The sequence below is a fragment of the Falco punctatus genome (genome assembly GCF_963210335.1).
Source record: "Falco punctatus genome assembly, chromosome: 7".
In the NCBI taxonomy this organism is placed as follows: domain Eukaryota; kingdom Metazoa; phylum Chordata; class Aves; order Falconiformes; family Falconidae; genus Falco; species Falco punctatus.
Window position 1 is genome coordinate 56,305,688 of NC_137587.1, and position 15,262 is coordinate 56,320,949.

At 42.4% G+C, this 15,262-nt stretch overlaps 1 protein-coding gene across 17 annotated transcripts in view; it reads left to right on the plus strand.

Moving 5' to 3' along the window:
• Positions 1-15,262, plus strand: part of ATOSA (atos homolog A) — a 48,386-nt gene that overhangs the window by 10,218 nt on the left and 22,906 nt on the right. Inside the window, exons 1-4 of one of the 17 annotated variants that reach the window (XM_080395067.1) lie at positions 1,868-1,913; positions 8,308-8,441; positions 9,352-9,448; positions 12,910-12,997. The exons of 1 other annotated variant lie outside the window; for it this stretch is intronic. In XM_080395067.1, coding sequence (XP_080251193.1) covers positions 9,434-9,448; positions 12,910-12,997 — 103 coding nt within the window. In that variant the 5' untranslated portion in view covers positions 1,868-1,913; positions 8,308-8,441; positions 9,352-9,433. Of the gene's footprint in view, positions 1-1,815; positions 1,914-8,307; positions 9,510-9,554; positions 11,415-12,909; positions 12,998-15,262 lie in introns of those variants that run through there. 15 more of the 17 variants (XM_080395066.1, XM_080395069.1, XM_080395070.1 and 12 more) reach the window with 15 other exon arrangements.

Here is a 15,262-nt window from a genome sequence, read left to right on the forward strand (position 1 = left end):
GTGGAATTTCTAATACTGCAGTTGCTAAATTTAGCATTTTGTTAGGCCAGATGCATTCATTTCTGGAGTGTTCTTCCACAAACAGGCACAGAGCAGAGTTCTGCATACCTATGGCTGGCTTAGGACCCTAAGCTTAGAAGCTGGAGTGTCAACGTGCTGTCCTGCTTTTCCTGCGTTTGAAGAATATCAGGTGTGGAAAGGATCTTTGTGGTTGCCCCCCAGTAGCCCAATGTGGGGAAACTGTTGGGGAGCGCTGTGGTGGGTGGGTATGCCTGTCGGCTAGAGGCAGCTGCTCATCAATAAAGCATTGTTAGTTGGCCTGTAAAAACAACTGGTGGTTCCTGAATATTGTCTCTGCCAGCTCCCGTGGGAATTGATCGGGGTTGCTGCCTCTGCCTCTTGTTAGCAAAACTTTTAGACACGCTGTGTTTACCAGTGTGATAAATATTCGTCTTACCCCTCCCATTCTTCCCATAGGTATTGAATAACTGTTTCACAGAAAATCATCTGAGTACTTTTTCCAAAGGCTAGGTGGTTGCTTGGTTAAGAAAACTGGAAATTGTTGTTTTGGGTTTTTTTTTATTTTTTCAGAAGACTGGGGTGTTTTTGTAGAAGTAAATGTTCCATGAAAGAAAAATACTTGGAAAGCAAATTGAGATAAAATATACAGGAAGCCTGAATGTCATAGTGACAAATGAAATGGTCTATTTTGTGTGTAACTTTCTGTAAGGCGCTATCTGCATCTACAATCGTGAAATGGACCAAGAGCTAAAAGTTACCCAACTGTCCTCGGATAAAATGTCTACTTAAAAGTCTTGTATAGGTGATGTTTTCTTGCAACCAGAGCTAAATGATACTGCTGTATAAAATGCGAGTGGGGACAAGTCGCAGTTCTGTGGAGTATGCAGCATGTTTTCCATGTTCTTGAAGGGGTTAGTGCTGCTGGATTTTCGGTGTGGTTGTGGAGTTCCGTGGTATCTAATTACAGAACGAGAGTTTTAGTCTTGTTTTGTGATGTGGTTAGGCTGAGTGTAAGCCTTTCATTTTTTTTTTTTTTTTTTTTGGGGGGGGGAGGGGGCGATGATGTTAATGCAGTGAATGCCATCTGACTTTGGTTGTTGTAAATGGGTAAGAACTGGCTGAAATTAATGTGGGTGACGTTGCTTAGACTGCACCTAGGAGGATGTGCGCAGCCTTGAGGGTATTCTCTTGAAACAGCTTCATAAATGAAATTACAAATATAAAATTGAGGGAGTGTGTGTGGGGGGGTCGCTCCGGCTGGGGCGGGGGGCTGAGGCCGGGGGGACGCGGCGCCGCAGCTGGACGGCAGCGAGTGCTGCCGGGGGGTTTGAGGGGTGGGGGGTGGGGGCGGCCGCCGTGATTTCCCACTCCAGCTCTAAATGCACACGGCCTGGCAGCCGGCGCCGCTCGGGGCTGGCCTTGGGACGCGGTGCCGGCCGTGAGCGTTACACGCGCCGTGCCAGGGCGCCCGGCGAGCCGCTGGTGCAGGTAGCGGTGCCAGCGGGGTCCCCTGCGCTGCCGCCGGGGGGGCGGGGCTGTGCCCCGGGGACGCGGTGCCCGGCCCCGCCCGCCCCCACGCGTGTGGGCAGCCCGCTCCCGGGCAGGGGCACGCGTGGCGCTGGCGCCCGGCCGGGTTGGCAGCGGCACCTCGGCACCGCCTGCAGCCGCGGGTCCCCCCCGCTCACCTGCCCCGGCGGAGCCGGCCGGGGGCGGGGGGGGGGGCCGGGCCGGGCCGCCGAGGGGCCGGCGCTCGCCCGGCGGGGCCAATCGGCGCCGGCCCTGTTGCTATGCGCGCCGCTACTCTGCCTCCTTTGTGGAAGATGCCGTGGGCACCCACCCGCGGCGGCGCGGCGGCGGGGCGCGCTGCGGGAGCACAGGGCCGCGCAGAGAAGGTGTGTACCGGCGGGGAACCGGGCCCCCCGCCGCTCCCCGCGCTCGGCCCGGTGCGGGACCCGGCGCCGGCTGCCCGCGGAGGATGGGGCCGAGATGACTGCGAGGGGGGGGCGGCGGCGGGGGGGCGGGGGGGGCTTCCCGGGCTGGAGGCGAGCCGAGCTGTGTGGCTGTAGGAGGCTCGGTGGGGGCTGGCGGTGGTTCGATGCGAAGGGGGATTTGCAGTCCGGCAGTGCTGAATGCTGCCTGCCCGGCCGAGCCGGGGGAGCGTGCTGTACTTGGTCTGTAAATAGTGCCTTTAAAAACCCAAACACTTTCACCATATGTCCTTCCTTTTGGGCCGTATATTGAGCCTATGAAACGTTAGCCTTTTCGAGGCCTTTTTTTTTTTTTTTTTTTTTAATATATATATATATATCTTTTCCAACCTCTTTTGAAAGTAATGGACAGCCTACAAATTATACCTCTGTTAATCCATTACATGGGTAGGGCAAGGGTATTAAATGGTCTGGGACAGGAGCAGGATGTTTTTGAGTCTTACAAGAGAGACATCTAGTTCAATGTCGGATCTGCTAACAGTTGTAGTTAGTGTAGCCATATGTAACTGCTTGACTTTTCATTGTTAGGGAGGAAAAAAACCTCTCCCCTCTCCCAAAAACACGCTGAAGCTTAACTGAGTTTCTTCTGTGCCTTGTTATGTAGGTCAAGTTTCTCTCTCTTTTTTTTTTTTTTTTTTTTTTTTTCCCTCCAGCAGGAGGAAACTATTACAGTATTTTGATTTCTGCTAGAAACAATGCATGAAAGCATTATCAGCCCTTTGCCACTACTTGTTTGTCTTGGGGCAAATGAAGCTTTGGGGACAACTTAAAAATACATATTTTTAATTAGCAACTTGCTGGCTGCTCAACTGTATGCTGTGTTTAAAGCTAAATAGCATACTGAACTCGGTGCTGAATGGAGGATTATCCATTCCTTTTTATGGAAACCTGTTCTCTAAAAAGGCAAAGTTGTTCCAGCCAAGTAGGTGCATGTATTTTCATCCTGGGTCTAGAGCTTGTTGGTGGTCCTTCGAAAGGTACTGGAGCTCTAGCTTCAGCGAGCCCGCTGATGTTAGATGTTCACCTCCCGATAAAGGAGGAGGAACAATTCCACTAGTGTAGTCTTGTGGTTTGTGTGGGAATATTGGTTTTGAATCACTGAAGCACTGCTTTGTGAAGTAGTAAGGAATTTTTGAGAGGACAAAGCAAAATTTCATAATTACATATATTAAATTTTAAACGTGTTCACGTCTGCCATTTTGCTATACAGAAAATTACCATATATTAGGACAGAGGGAAGCAAACTAGATTCTTGGCTGAAATTCTGTTAAGCCTTTACATTTTGACCTTGTGTAACATTTTATTCTTTTGCTTACCAGAATACTATTAAAGCTTAATAACATGACTTATAATGTGGAAACTTGTAAATAGCTGAATTGTGCTGTGTGACACAGTTCAGTTCTAAAACTATCAAAAACATTCTTTTGTTTTGTGCATTTGAAGTTCTGTAGTAGGCTCTGGTGTCCATTTTAAAATGAGCAGTCTTTTACACAGCTGGAGAGTTGTGATGTCCTCATTTATCCTCCCAAATTAAAAACAATTTTATGGGCCTGGCCATTCTCCCAGAATTTTAAATGAGAAGCATATATTGTCTCTCTTGTAACTTTTTTACTTTTGCAGGTTACTGTTTAACCGCTTAAGGGCAGGCCTTGTAGGTGAAGGTTAATAGCACTGGAAAACTTCTCTGAGGAGCTTCATGCTGCTCCACCATCCTCAATTTCACCTCAGTTATTTCAGAGCCCCTTGCAATTCTGATGAAGAAGTACAGTCTCTGCCTTTGGTCTGCTAGCCTTACTCCTTTCCCTCCACCCCACCCTCATAATAATCCGGACTGCAAATGGTGAAGCAAACCTACTGACGCTGGAGGTAGCCTCACTAGCTAGGAGGAGGATTTTTGGGTGGTCAAACGTGTTCTGACAAGGTTCCACAAGATAAATTACCCACCACTTGGATGACAATGAACAGGTTGTAACATCAAAGTTTTGAGAGATGAAGTAGGAAAGCACAAAGAGAAGATGAATACAGAAAGAAACTGCAGTAGAAGAGGTCAGATGTCACAAAAGTAGTTTGCTCTGGGCTTTTTGTCTTTTTCTTTATTTCAGATAAAATAATGGGATTCTTAATCTACATTCCTCACCTGAGGACACAGTTCCTCCAAGTCCTGTGCTTTTTTTCCTGTGTGCTTTAAAGTACCCTGATAGTTTTGTTCTAGCAGCAGCACTGCAGAAATTTCCAGCTTGTAGGTGTGATTACTGACATGATGTTGTAATAAAATTGAGTATCAGCTCCTACTTAACCTGAACAGATATATATCTAATGTTTAATGTGTTGTCCATTAAAATAAAATTCTTGAATTCTTGAGTGTTTCTATCTCTTCTCCTTGTGAATATTCTTTAAAAGCTTTTATTATTAACAGTGCATTGGCACTGTTTGGTTTGTTTCTTATTTTCTTGTTTTTCAGTTATTCTGGGGAATGAAAAAGGCAGCGCAGCAGCATTAGTAGGTTCCTCGTGTAGGTAGAAAACGTGCTTAACAGTTCTTCCCCTGTGTGACTGTATTTATCTTGGGCTTAGGTATGCCATCAGTGTTCACATAGCCTCTTGGAGTTGAACCAAGTCTCTGGAGTTGACGTGGTTTGATAGTCAGAAAGCTGCCTTGGTTGTAATTCACCAAGTCTTTGCATGTGAAGTTGAGTGTCTGTAATGGAGACTTTTCCTGAACATGCTGAAAGAAAAACTTTTTCAGACACCTCTAGACTGTTCAGTTGCATCGCTCTTATTGGAACCAGAAGTAATGAAACTGCCTTTTTGTTTTGATGCAATATCACGTGGGTCTCTAAACCGCTGCGTTATCAGATCTGTCTTATGCACGTGTGGTTGTATTTACCAAATCTTTCCTCTTTGCAGAATCTGAGAAGGCATGTGCTGTCCTCTGCACCAGGTGTTGCCACACTGAGATTGCTGGTGCATGTAACAGGCTGCCAGTCTGCTTGTCATCTGAATGGAAGACTAGCCTGAAAAGTACTGTCTTGTTATTTGGATGTATGAATTAGTCTTCTGATGCTCTGTAACTCTCTTTCCATATTCCCACGTAAATACTTTTCACATTTTTCTTCCACTTTATAAGTTCAGAGGATCTGAGTTTTACTGGCTGTACCTGTGTGCAGAGTGCTCTTAGCATATGTGATGCAGTGTTTAAAGTGTTAAATGGCTGAAACAAGGACTCCCTGCTGAAGGCCTCTTACTTGCTCCTAATAGTACTGATTTTTTGTTTTGTTTTGGTGAAGTAGTTTTAGGCAAAGAAGCAGTCATGTTGTTTCCCTTTTGTCATTGTATAGCTTCCCACTTTTTCTTCTGAGGGCATGATGAGTGAGGAGCAACAAGACTGGCCTGCTTTCCTAGGACTACATTCAGAAAGAGTATTTTGCTTTTTAGGTCATACAGATTTGAATGAAGATAGTGAAGTCAAGATAAGGTAGAAGATTTTTAACTCCAGAATTCTGAGCTTGGAAGCGTGAGAACTTTCTGTTTTATTAATATATACAACTAGTAGATGAATATATTTCAGATTCCTTTAGGGAATAAGAGGCAGTATTTCCTTGCTAGTAACGCATGGCTGAATCTATGCTATTTACTTTGAAATAAAATTACCACACTGTTTTTTTTCTGCAATGTTGAGAAGATGGGACATAGAAGATCAAGGGATGCTGTGGTACTTGGGAATATAACAGAGTCGAGTGTGCTTAAATGGGAAGGTTATAGCCTGTCTTGAAGTTCAGCTGCATCATCTACTTCTGATGAAATTCTTATCAAATTGATGTCTCTAGCAATAAAGCTGCTGCTTTCAGAGGTTGGTGTCTGCATAAGTGTATGCTTTTTCCTTGGTGAGAAAGGAGAATATTGACCAAGTTTAAGTAATGGTGGTCATCCTACCTGAAAGATAACTGAGCCCTCAGATGAATTTCCACATTAATTAGGGGATTTACAAAAGGGCTGAAGGTGAGGAGATAGATTCTGTAAACTGAAATAGCAAGTACCAGCACTAACAAGCAAGACTGTTGTTAAATAGTTAATAACAGATGGCTGAACTTCTGATGCAAATGATCAGCCAGAACAAGAGAAGTTCTCTGCATCCTGACCCAGGGACTCCTCACTGCTGCCATGGCAACTGACACTTTTTTTTTTTCTCTCCAGTTTTAGCAAAGTTTATGAAACTGAAGATAACTTGTTGGTTTTACAACTTCAAAATTTTAAAAGGCAAAGCAGACCAGCTGGAGGAGGCGAAAATGTAAACCAAGAGAACGTGGATATGAATTCCTAGAGGCCTCACGTATTTTAGTTCCTGTCAGATCTTTCTAAAAGATGTCTGAAGTACTATATACTTTAAAATGGCTGGCAGTTAAAGCATTACTTTAAATACAGAAGTTTATAATATAAGCAGATCTATCTGAATCCTTTTCATTTCCCTTAACATGAAAATTACCTGCTGCCATTCGAGTAGTGTTGCAAGGGGGAAAAGGAGGAGGTCGGAAGCTCTGTGTATTTGGCCTGGAGGTCACAGAGGAGCAAGGAAGAGCCTGTGTAGCTCGTGGGGTGGACGTGGCCTTTCATCTGACTTGTGCGTGCAGCTGGGTGTTTATCCTCCTCAGTGGGACCAGGGAATGTGGCCGTAAGATAGTGGAGGCCTGTAGTGAGGGCCACAGAGGGGGCTGAAGCTGGTTGCCACTGGCCAGGGTAGGACCTTCTCTGCCCCTTTGGTGCTGTTGCTAAAGACTGTTCTGGAGAAATACTGCTCCAGCCCTCCTTCGTCTGTGCTCTTTTTGCTGTTTGGGTGCTGGGAGGACCCCGAGTGTTATCTTTATTATTTTGATAGCCAAGTTACCCTACAGTTCCTGTACCTGCTATAGTTAAATTCAAGGTGGAAGGTTCAATATCTCTTTTTAGGTAGGACACCTGAAGGAGTGTTCATGTAGACGAACCTTTGTGAGGGAAGTGCTTCTGAGGTGGCTTTTGATCTGCTTCCCGGGGACAGCTGTGAACCAGACCTGTGTATGTTACTGAATGCAGGTCACTTCTCATAAAGTGTAAACAACCTGTTGTAAGTCTGTTTTATCGATGCTGTTAAGAACACACAGTTCCTTCAGCTCTTGCTGGTTTTGAGAGGCGCATCTATGCCTGCGGGTCTTGCACCACTACAGTGGCTGCTTTACAGAATCAGGTCTGTCCTTCATGTAGATGTGTACCAAGCTGTTGTATTCTCAGACTGTATTTCCAGAGTGTATCATATCGCTGTGCTTGATTATCTAGAGGGATCAAGGAATTCTTCAGCCTCCAGGTGTATAACTTGGTCATAATACTACTTCTAAAGGGAAGGGAGGCAAATTCCTGGAGTTCTTACTTGAAGATTATTATTTGTTATTTGTAATACAAGTAAAGAAGCACATCCAGGTATCACATCTTGCTGGGTATTATACAGGCATGGAACAAAAGACTGTCCTCACCTCAGACCTTATGCAAGTATCAGACACAAAATCAATGACTTCTAACAGAGGGTTGTAAGGAAACAAAGGGATAATACTGATGAGACAGATAAACTGTGCTCCTAGGTACAGGCTAACAAGGTACAGGTTAACAAGCCTTTATCACGTAACAGAGAGGCTGGAAAACAGAGAGGCTGGAAAGCAGGGTCGTTTTGCATCGAGTGTATTCTTCCCTGCTATAGGACAACACAGGGAGGAGGAAGTGCAAGTAATTAAAGCAATCAGAGGCTAATTGGAAGCTTAGTGCAATAGTGAGTGGGAGACAACAGGAATGGTGGCAAGCCATGGATAATCTTGAAAGTGTTTTGCTTTTTAAAAAAGTTAACTTGTTTGTTATGAAAGATGGTGTTTTGAGAGGCAAAAAAAAACCCTACAGGAAAATACGGTTTCCTGTCGGACACTGACCAGACGTACCTTCCTCACGAGGCTGGATGCTGATGCGGCATAATCTTTTCTGTCTCTCTCACGCTCATTTTTGGTGATGAATTCCATGAGCAATCCTGCAGGCACCGCTGGCATCTCCCCCAGCAGGCAGATAAGGCGCTGCCATCTGTTAGCCGAAGCCCAAGTGGCGTTCATGTGGGATGTGACTGGCTCAGAGGTCCCCACTGGCAGGGCATGTTTCCAGCTTCGCAGCCTGGACTGTGAAGAATTTATCTCTGAGGAAAATCTTGGGACTTCGGACTGTGTTTTTCCATAGTCAAGAGTAAAACCATTGCATGCTGAAAGCAATTCTCTTTCTTAAATGCTATTTCCTAGGGATCCAGCCTGGCAATAAGGGTGTAGTGAACACAATTTGCATGATTTTCTGGGGATGAAGAGGGCAGGTTGCTTGTTGTCTGCATTCCAATGCCAGATTCTGGTCCTTTCAAGATCAGCCACTAATTCAGATGGTAAGAATAAAATGTTCTGTGCTAAGAATATCTCAGATATGTTTTTTAATTAGTTCTTGAAGATAAGTGATTGCAAAACCCAGCTGTTTACAGTAATAACCCATGTAGTCATATATTTCTAAATGTAAACTTAAAATCTTTTTGACTATACCCTTATACACTTCTTTCTTATCACTTAAAAAAAAGATCCCCTTCCTCCAACAAAATTATGCATTGTTGTCACTTGATAGTAATGAAACTTGTTTTCTTTGATTTCTAAAAAAAAAAATAAAAAATCTCCGTACAATCTTTTTGGTAACTGAGAGGGTTGACAAAACACAGTATGGCTGTCAGGCACTTGGATTCTGTAATGTTTGCAGGGGCTTTTTTTCTTTCTTTCTTTTTTTTTTTTTAATTGCTTGATGCTCAAATTGAGCATTCCAAATAATTTATTAAATCTATTAAAACTGGCAGGTAGGTAAATCCTTAATGTTGCCTGAACTATGCTAGTAGATGATGTGTAGCAGATAGTGACTTTTTGGTATTTCTGAGCTGAAGGCAGCTTGGAGCAACTTTTTGTAAAAGAAAGTAATTTTGACATCTTCTGATTTAAGTGTCCTTGAATATTTACTTTGGACATTAATTTTTTTTTTCTGCTGGTCTGAAATTCAACTTTCTTTTTCCCTGCTGTGTGCTTTTGATTAAATATCTGTTTGCAAGTTATCAGGGAAGAACTAAAGCGGGGCTTTATTTGTGTATCTGTCTTAGCTTATGTCAGCTTAGCTTTGCACAGAATACAAAAGAGGCTGTGGAGGGCCTTGAGCTTTGACTAGATAAAAACCTTGTTCTTCATACGCTGCTAGTGTACACTATTTTTAGTGTAGTCTTTTGTTTTTCCTAATAATTTATTGCTCTGTCTCTTGACTCACAGGTCACCTGATTTTAGAGCATGCAAGCGTAGAGTCTGGATCCTTTATTTTTCTGTAAACTGCTGGTTTATCTTGAGGAGCAGAATGGTGCTGCTGCTGGTGAGATTGGGCTGGAAGTGGTTGCTGAGGGGTGAGCCCTGTCCCTTCGGTTCTCTGGAAAGTATGTTCTAAGAATACACAGTACAGGGTGTTACAAAACACACGTGCAACCAATAAACTTGGAGCAGAGGCCAGGGATGATGGGTGACTCGAGGTCAGTGCTGTGCAGGGAGACTATTGCCTGCTGGCCCTCACCGTGCCTGTCTTTGCTCCGTGCCAGCAACGGCGCAGTCATCCATGAACTCACTTTTTCCCTTGAAGGGAGAATTGTTTTGAACAGATATGTTATGAATACACCACTATTATTCTTGCTCTAGTAGTGTTAATTTTGGCACTTTGTGTGGGTGTCTTGCATCTAGGATTGTTATAAACTTGTTTTGTTCCATGAGGTGCCCAGTGGCTGGATGTTTCTGGTAGCTTTCAAGGCTGCAATGCAAGCCTGCCTCAATGGTTGAATGAAGGGGAGAGGGAAAGCAGACACTTATTTTGTAAGCAAACAAGTGTGTTACTTGAAATTTCAGTGTTCAGGTGGCCCCGGTTTTTGAAAAGGTACATTCCAAGATGCGTGTATGTTTGGAGGGAAAACCTAACAAGGTCTAAATGCTCCAGAATTTCATTGGTCTGATTGTGTTTTAAAAATCTTAAAGTAAATCTGAACTGTAACAAGCTAAATGTCACTCAGCTAGATCCTGGCAATTCTTCAAATTATGTGAAAACAAAGAGGAACAAAGCCTGCATCCATCAAGCTATTCAGAACTTGCACAGATGAAATAGGTCTAGACATGTAAAATGACTATTCTGATGGTTTGGGTTAAACAAAAAGTTCATTACTGCCTAGATAGTTGCAGATTTTTTAATTCCTAGCCCATGAGGTGTCTTCAGCCTCATGGAAAACTGCACAGTCTGTCATCTTCTCCAGGATTTAAAAATAAAGCAAAATAAACTTCAGCTATCTGGATCTTGGGTTGTCTGAAACAGGGATATCAGCAGACCTGGGGTAACAGTGCTGGCATTCTCAGACCTTTCTGCTGATTCATAACATTGTAGTTTTTATAACTTCCTCTAAGACAACAGAATATTGGAAATTGAGTGTTGTGCACCCCTGAGGTGGAGGAGCTGCTTTTTGAGTGGATGAAGGGCTTATCGCTGTGCTGGTGAGTTGCTGACGGCACCTCTTTAGCACTGTCACTGAATTTGTAATGCTAGTAACGAAACCAAAACTTTTTGAAAATGTGTCACTTCTAGATGAGGATCAAAAGTCTTGCCCCTGAAGAAAGAACATACGAATCATGCATGTGGGAGGCCTCAGGTTTTTTAATAGTCTTAATAGTGTAGATTACAGTCACCAAGAAGTGGACTAGGTCATCGATGGTTTTGTTTTCCCAAAACATCTAGACTTATGCTCACCCCCATCTCACAGCCTTCTCTGGCTTTACTGTTATTTTGGGTTTTTCTGGTTACCACAGTAAAACTGAGAAACTGCAGTATCTATTAAAAATAGATACTGATAGGTAGCTTTGAGGAGATTTTCAACGTGAGAAGTTCCTCAGCAGTCTTTACAAACAGTTGTATCTTTCTGTACATTGAAGAAAAGATATTTTTCAAGAGATTAAAAGCAGGGAGGAGTTACCAGGGATGTCTGATTTGTGCAAGTTCAAATTAACTGAAGTCAGTAGTTCCTGACTTCAGAGTCTGAAGATTGTGGCTATCAAAAAACATCAGCTGGGCTTGTTGGCACCTTATCATAGTGCGAAGATGATTTTGGCTACTAGTTACTGTGTGTTTCAGACTGTGGAAGGCCAAGTGCTTTAGTAACTTCGCGTGCTTTGACAACAACATTGCGTTGAAGGCTGAGTGCTTAGTGAAGGGTTTCTGTAATGTGCGATCCCATAAGTCAACATGGTACTTCTCCAGGGGGTTTCCCTGACTCCAGCGGCTGTGGCATCCCTGCTGATTCCACCCAAAAGTGAGTCAGTGCTTTCACATTGTACTTTTTATGTTCACTCTGGTTTATTTTCAAGAACTCTGACTGCAGTCTGAAGCAAATGGGATATCTAACGGTTCTTTGTCTTGCAGTGGTTTTAGGGATTATAAACCAAAGTGGAACCTGTGCTTACACACACTGTGGCTGGCCTTCCCCAGCAGGAGTTTTGTGTGCTCCCATTATTACAGTTTTGTTCAGGCTCTTAATGACTCTTAACTCAAAATGTTTTTGAAAGCTGAAGGCTGCTAGATACTTCTTTTCTAAGGAGGAATGTAGTTTTATTGGTACTATCACAAGAACACTTGAAAATACATTGTCAAAACTTTCTAAGCACAATAAATATTTAAGATGATGAGATAAAGCGTGAAATACTCCTAGCAGATTTAAGTTTTGGTGTTGGTGAGGAAATTAAAAAAAAAACCCACAACATTTTTTTAAGTGCAACCCTACATCACTGTACTGTTCCCAAAGATACTTGAGTATATTGTGAAGATGATAAGCTATGGAGGAATGAACTGAGTAACACTTTAGCAGAAATCTGGTCGGCACAAGATGCAAACATATTGTGTTCTAAGTAGAGGGCAGGCGCTCTCTGGCAGTTCTCAGAAGCACTGAAATACCTACTGTAGAATTTTTAAGCAGTCCCATGCTGTTTTCCAGTAACATCTGAGAATGATTTATTATCACAAATTACCACTTTCCATCTTTAAACCAATCTCTGTATAAAATATTGCAGAAGTCTGCAAATAGTTTAATCTTTGTCAAGCTGGATTGTTAAACAAATTAAAGAGGAAACTTACGTCTGTCATCCTGAATTGTATTGTGTTTAACGCCTCAAATTATCTGGCATGCGTTTTTATTTATGTATTATAAAAACGCTATCACAGCTGGAATTTAATGCAGAGCTGCTGTCAACCTGTTTAATGGGAGGGATATCTTGGCTTCCAAATGGAGTTAGACTTCTCAGTACTCAATTGCTGCAACTGTCATGGATGATAGGCCTTCAGAAAGAGATGAGGCTTAGCCATATATATGTGCTTTTTCATTGTTAATTCACGTTGAGCTTCCTTTGAAAAGAAAGCAACAGCTATGGAGCCACTGCAGTATGACGTTTACAGCTAGCATAAAGTGAGTAAACTGATGAAAGCTTTCCGTCTGGGAGTCTCCAGCCATGTAGTTGCTGCTGAGCTGGTTCTTGAATTAGCGAGTAACTATAGTGAAGATGGTCATCAGCTGTCATCATCCTCATCTCCAAACAAAGTTTGGGGAAGCCTTGATGAAAGATGAAACAGTTGTCATCATCTACGTCAGTGAAAGAAGCGTGAAAAAAATAATGGTTGTGTATATATCTAGAAATCTCATATTAGAAAAATCTGTATATTGATATAAAAGGTCTTAATTGTTTTTCCAGAAGATACTTTAGGAAGAAATGTTCACGTATTCTGTAAGCTTAAGTGCGCTCTGTTTTCTGTTCTAGGGTGACACACGGCTCCTTCAGCTGGCCAAACCAAGCATGTTGGACGCGGTTTCACATTATGGTAGCGGTGACTGTGAAGGTAGCCTAGGTCTGATCTCCACATTGCCCTTGTTTCCTCCTGTGAACTAGGGTGGGATTGAAAACAGGAGCATTTCAGTAATGGGTTTTCAATATAATTCTGCAAAATTTGTATCAGCCTATTTACGAGGGTGGTAAATCACTGTATTGATGGTGAGAGTGAAGGCTTGATATAGACCCTTTATTCCCTTCCAACTGCAGCAGAGTGTCCATTCTAACCTTAGTGGCACATAGTACTTACAGGAGATGTTTTCTCCTAATTGTTTTCTTTTATGAACCAGCAGAAATACCTGAAAAAATAGTTTTGAATTGCAGAATTAGAAATCCTATTGCTTTGTCAGGTTTTTTAAGTGGTGGTTGTTTTTTTTTTTTTTTTTTTTTGTTCAGGTACACTTATTGAATCACACAGTTTGTTCTAACATAATCTAATTTAGGCAGAGCATCAGCTAATCAAGGGGAAAATGTAAAAAGCTAGAGAAGAATGAATGGAAACCTCAGAAATTGCTTAGTCTGCTCCTGGTAGGCATGTTTGTTTCATTATATTATAACATCAGAGTGTTTTGTGTAGTCACATTTAACGAAATTACAATCTAGGAAACTGTAATGTAAAGGAAAACAAATGAATGTGTGCTTAAGTAAGGGCATTAGCTGAGACAAGTCCTCTTTGCTTTCAGTACCTGTCCAGTTATAGCATGTCGGTGGAAGTAGCGTCTTTTGTAACCTGTTCTGTAGACAAGTAAGTTTAAGGATCAGCAAAAAGTGCATGTTCTGTTCCTCCAACTGACTTATATTTAAAATGCTAAAGATTGCAGCACTGATAATCTTCCAGCTTTACACTGACATTTCAGCACTTATTTACCCATGTCAGGATACAGTGGAACAACCGTATTTTAGAATATACGAGTTCTCTTGCAACTGTTGGTGAACTGTGGTTTGAAACGAGCCTCAAACTTCACATTTTCAGCTACTGCTTTCCTTCTGAATACAGACAATGAAATCATAATGATCAACCCTGCTTCACAATTTGTGATTTTCTTGTGGAGCTATAAACAAATCAGCTTACATCGTTTGTTCATAAGTATTCATTTTCTTTGTCCAGTTAAGAGAAAATAAAACCAGTTTCCCTGATCAAAGTGCAAATATTGGATCTAGAATTTGGTTTAATGCCAAAAAATCAAAAGAAGCAGGTCACGCTGTTGTTGCTTAGGTAAAAATAGAAAGCTACAGTTGGAAGAAAAGTGACTCACTAAGCAGTATGGTGATGGCAAAATAGGATGTCAGCCAAAATGCAGGAAGCAAGATGGGAACACCCAGATCAGTTTAACAGTCTGTATTTTACACTCCCAAAGAGTGGTAGTTTCAAAGATTACTGCAGGAAATTTAAGCTTTAAATGAATGTAACTGGATTGTATTTCTACCCTTACTAAGCTGTTTGAATGTGGGTAAGTTTTAGTAAAATGTGAATTGTATATTTTTGGGGTTTTTTTTTGTGTTTGTTTTTAGTTTGTTGGCTTTTTCCTCCAGTCCAACTGTAAGACAATCCCTTTTCGGTAACTTTATTTACAGTAAGGCTGCCTGGAGGTTAGCTCTGGATGATGTGAGAGGTGTCCAGCAGCAGCACGCGGTAGATAGACAGTGGTACACACGTACCAAGGGAGTTACTGCAGCACTGCAGTCTGGAGTGGAGCTGATGGCACTGATTGGAGCTGATTGATTTTTATTGCTCTGGAGCAACTTCAACTGCCGTGTAGCTGTGTCCTGATTTTTAAAAATCCCCCTGTACTTATAAGATGGTGTGCTTTGTTTTGCTTTTCTAATTATAAACCGGTGTAACAACACAAAAGGAAGTGGATTTCTTCCTATTCTCATACACAAAACCAAGCAGATCCAGCAATTTTATTACGGCAGGTATGCATTGATCCTAGTGTTGGGTTCCTGTGCTGCCATTGCTTGCCTGCAGCTGAACTGCTTTGATGATCAGGTAGTGGTTCAGTTTGGTACCCTGGAAAAAGGAAGGAGACAGCAAGAGTGGGATGAAGTACTGTGCTGCTCTCATGTTTTCATAATGGCTGTCCCCGAGCTCAGAGCTCTTGAGCCCTAAGAATCTAAGACAGCAGTCAATGTGGGGGGCAAAAATCTGTATAGGGGTATTCCTAAGATAAGGTGAGTCACCAGTTCATTGCATTTGCTTGAATTTAAGTGAACTTAACTAATAGTTCATTTCATGAAGCAAGTAGACCATCTCATGACTTTTTAAACTCTTAATATTTCAAGG